Genomic DNA, 4,778 nt, shown 5'->3' with positions numbered 1-4,778 from the left:
ATAATTTTTCTACAAAAATACAATGAAGTACATAAATTGGATAAAGCAAGAAGTACTGATTTTACCATCTTTAAGGATGTGAGTAATTGCATGAAAATTTCTAAACATCAACTGCTATATTTCAGATAAGACAACCAATAAATAAGACAGAACATGCAAATATGTATTACAATCAAATGCAAACAAGACAGACAAAAGAAATTAAGATGAGCATGGATTATAGAATATATTTGACAATTGTATCAATGGTGGTGATATTGATAATCATGAATTATACATTCCATCTCCTCCCTTTAATACTCTTGCCACCTAAATATCTTTAAAAGAAGAAAAGGAGAGAGAGAAAGAAATGAACCACACAGTGATCACCGAGTTTGTCCTGCTAGGCCTTTCTGATGATCCTGACCTTCAGATTGTGATTTTCCTCTTCTTATTCCTCACATACTTACTCAGTGTCACTGGAAACCTGACTATCATCACCCTAACCTTGGTGGACTCTCATCTACAGACGCCAATGTATTTCTTCCTCCGAAACTTCTCTTTCTTAGAAATCTTATTTACAACTGTATGTATTCCTAGATTTTTGGGGGCAATTATCACCAGGGATAAGACTATTTCCTATAACAACTGTGCAGCCCAGCTGTTTTTCTTTATTTTTATGGGGGTGACGGAATTTTACATTCTCACTGCCATGTCTTATGACCGCTATGTTGCCATCTGCAAGCCCCTTCATTACACCACCATCATGAACAGGAAGGTCTGCACCCTACTTGTGCTCTGTGCATGGCTCGGTGGGTTCCTGACCATTTTCCCACCCCTTATGCTTCTACTCAAGCTGGATTACTGTGCTTCCAATGTCATTGACCACTTTGCATGTGACTATTTTCCCCTTTTACAACTGTCTTGTTCAGATACGTGGCTCCTAGAGGTAATTGGTTTCTACTTTGCTTTAGTTGCCTTGCTATTCACTTTGGCCTTGGTGATTTTATCTTATTTGTATATAATCAGAACTATTTTGAGAATCCCATCTGCCAGTCAGAGAAAAAAGGCTTTCTCCACGTGTTCTTCTCATATGATTGTCATTTCCATCTCTTATGGGAGCTGTATATTTATGTATGCTAATCCTTCTGCAAAAGAAAGGGCATCATTGACCAAAGGAGTAGCTATTCTCAATACTTCTGTTGCCCCCATGCTGAACCCCTTCATTTACACTCTGAGAAACCAGCAAGTAAAACAAGCTTTCAAAGATGTGGTCCATAAAGTAGTATTTTCTTCAAGTAAATGAAACCTTTCTTCTGGCAAAAAAAAAAAAAAAAGACACTCTGAAGAGTAACTAGGTAAAATCTTGACATTCCTAAGTATCTAAATTGGTATGCTTCTTCTTCTAGTCTCTTATATGCCACTTTATAATTATTTAATAGGTGCCCACCCATTTCTTCTACTTCCATATCCGTGTTTCTCCAATACATGTTTATTGACATATTGTAAAGTATGGAAAGCTTTATTTCTCCTACAAAGTTTTATGGAAATGAAATGTATTTCTATAAGGCATACTGTATAGCACAATGTAAAAAATAGTGTTAATTTTATTAATAAAAGTCTTTAATGTCCCTTATAGTTTCAAAATTCATGTGTGATTCCTTGTGAATTTTCCAGATGTTTTTGGTGATCTCTTAACATTTAAAAAATCTATATTCCCTATACTATTGTATATTAAATTCAGTCCTTAGAAATCCTAAGTCATTGTGAATTACACTTTAAGTACAGAGCATAATATATTTTGCGAAATTTAGTGCATATTACGAGGTAAATATCAATCATGATATTGAGTACTATTTATAGAATTTCTATTTCTCTCTAATTTTTGAAAAGATATTGATATCTGTTAAAGATTTGAAACAAATGCAATAAAACTAAAACACCTGTCACTTTTCTAATTTTTGAGCCCCTGTATGACAGTTATTTTGAGTAATTTGGCAGATGTATCTATATTTCTCTAGAGTCTGCTAATGAAGATTTTGTTTCTTTGGACCATTTTCCTCTGCTTCTTCACATTCTTTGTATCTTTATGTTGATATGTATGCATTTGAAAAAACAACCTTGACTCACAGTCTTGTAAAACTGGATTTGTGCAGAGGAAGACTATCACCTCTGAGTCCGGCTTCAGTCCACAAAATTCTGGGGACCTCTTAAACCTTTTGCAGGAATATATCTTCTCAGACTTCCATGTGGATATTCCCAATTACAAGATTTTGCCTTCTTTTGGTTTCTCTGATGTAAGGGAGGACTTTTAATTTTTGTAATCTCTTGCTTGTTCTTTGTCTGTCTGTGTTAACTCATGTCCTTGAAGTAACAGCTCACCATCCAGATTTTTTTTCTCCTCAGCCCACAGTCACCTAGAGTTTGTCAGTTGTCCTAAGTGAACAAACAAATGTGTTTATTTTCTCTTCCCTATTCCTTCTGCAATGCTTTTTCTTACTCTATGCAGATATGACTTTGTGAACTGTACTATTTTGCTTCTCTTTAAAGCATTTCTTTTCACATTTCCTTCAAACCTGGGATACTGACAACACATACACTTAATTTCTGTTTTGTCTAAAGAATTCTTTACTTCTTCTGTTTTGTTTTTTGTTTTTTTTTTTTTATTTCCAACCCTCTGTTTATCTTTCCCTTCTGTTTTTGCATTCTGTCTACTTTCTCCACTAGAGCCCTTATCATATTAATCATAATTGTTTCAAATGTCCAGTCTCACCATTTTCACACCTCTGTCATGTCTGGCTCTCTGCCTCTTCAAAAAGAGTGTTTTTTTCCCTTTGTTATGCCCATACAGTTTTCTTGACACCCACATGTGATGTCCTGGGTAAAAAGAACCAGAGCAAGTAGACCTTTGGAAATGTGGTAGTCAGGCATGGGGGGAGGTGAAGCATTCTCTAGTCCTAAGGTCAGCGCTCAGTGTCTTAGTGAGCTTGGGCCTCTGAGAGGTGAACTTCATAAGTGTCTCTCAGTTTTTTCTCCCCACTTAAGCAGAACAGGAAGGTTAGTGTGGGCTGGAGTCAGGTATTTTCCTTCTCCCACATGGAAGGCTAGAAGATTCTGGAGTTGGGTATTTCCTTGTCCAGGGTCAGCTCAGCTCTGATAGTGTCCCAACAGGTTAGGCTCTGGTCAGCTAGGTTTCTGTGAGGGCTGGATCTCTTAAGAATACAGCACTCTCATGTATTTCAAAATGGTCCCTTTTTCCCTCCCCTGGCAGAAGCATGAGGTGATTTTTCTCTGACACTCCACCTCTGAATCTCGTTGACCTCTTAGAAGCAAATCTCATGATGTGGACTCCCTGAGTTTCCCCACTTAGCTTCAAAAACCATAAATTTTACTTCAGGTTTTCTTCCTCTGGCACCAGACCTTAGGGCATTTTCTGCTTATGAGCCTCTGCTCCCTTAAACCTTCACTTTTTGTACTTAGCTGTCTGATTTTCAATCATGAGGGCAGTGATTTGTCTGCTCAAAGGATCCAAAAAGAGTTGATTTTTAGGCTGCTTATCTTTTTTTTTATTGGTAGACCCAAGTGGTGACTTGTGACTTCTTACATACAGAACTGGAAACTGAAGGTGTCACATGTCTCATAACACATTATTTTTCTGTTTTACCTCACATTTTTTTCCTTTTTTATAAATTATTTTTTTTTAATTAACTTTTATTGGTGTTTAATTTACCAACATACAGAAAAACACCCAGTGCTCATCCCGTCAAGTGTCCACCTCAGTGCCCGTCACCCATTCCCCTCCAACGCCCGCCCTCCTCCCCTTCCACCACCCCTAGTTCGTTTCCCCGAGTTAGGAGTCTTTATGTTCTGTCTCCCTTTCTGATATTTCCCACAGATATCTTCTCCCTTCCCTTATATTCCCTTTCACTATTATTTATATTCCCCAAATGAATGAGAACATACACTGTTTGTCCTTCTCTGATTGACTTATGCCCTTTCTATCTCTTTGGGTGATATCCCAAAAGTTTCCTGTTCCAATATTGATGCAAATTCATATAGTCCTTATGTACTTTCCTCCAGGCCCTCGTTGGCACGTTTTATTCACTGGAGTATTTGTCGTGAGACATGGGCTTATACGGTAGATAAAACATGTGCCTTATGCAGGGGGAAATTCATATAGACTCCTTGTCCAGAAACGCTTAAAGTAACTCCAATTCAAACTTCTCTTCACTATCGTTGCTCTCCCATAGCTACCATGGAAAATGTGTAATAGGATATCAGCTATAGAAATAAAGTAATTCCAAATGTACTGAGAATGATTCTTAGGAATACTGAATCTCTTAACCTAAAACTGAAATAGTTGTCAGTGTGCTTTTTGTATCATTTCAACCAGCTGATGCAGTGCATTTGTATGACAGAGGTAAGATTATAAAACCAAAACCAATGAAAAATTTCCTTTTCTTAGCACTGATTCATTAATTCTTAACTTTTCGTTAGATATTGTAGAATTTAGGGTTGCTATTTCTTTCCACGTATATCTAGTGTTATGAAAAATGAACATGTTACATTTCCCGTTTTTCATAATAATTTATTCCTTTATTAATTTTCAGAAAATTATTTTCTCTGAGTTTGGTCTCCCCCATTGTATATAGGTTTCCTAAGTAGCCCATGCTTCATTTCCTGGTAGAAAATTAGACTTTCAGTTCTACCATTTAGTAGCTGTATGATCTTGTTTATGTCATGTAACCTCTCTCGTTGTCAGTTTCTTCAAATTAACATAGGGTCATCAAAAAAAGGTA

At 36.7% G+C, this 4,778-nt stretch overlaps 1 protein-coding gene across 1 annotated transcript; it reads left to right on the top strand.

Annotated features, from left to right (window-relative positions):
- The first annotated feature begins 349 nt into the window (after positions 1-349).
- LOC121483844 (olfactory receptor 6C3) lies at positions 350-1,285 on the top strand. Its single transcript, XM_041742362.1, has one exon. It carries the CDS (start codon positions 350-352, stop codon positions 1,283-1,285), a length of 936 nt encoding a protein of 311 aa, XP_041598296.1.
- The last annotated feature ends 3,493 nt before the right edge of the window (positions 1,286-4,778 follow it).

The sequence above is a fragment of the Vulpes lagopus genome, unplaced genomic scaffold (genome assembly GCF_018345385.1).
Source record: "Vulpes lagopus strain Blue_001 unplaced genomic scaffold, ASM1834538v1 ctg180, whole genome shotgun sequence".
Taxonomy (NCBI): Eukaryota; Metazoa; Chordata; class Mammalia; order Carnivora; family Canidae; genus Vulpes; species Vulpes lagopus.
This window is presented reverse-complemented; position numbering and strand designations above follow the sequence as displayed.

Bases quoted from the DNA above. Each gene is read 5' to 3' on its own strand.
- LOC121483844 (XM_041742362.1), top strand. From the start codon at position 350: ATGAACCACACAGTGATCACCGAGTTTGTCCTGCTAGGCCTTTCTGAT.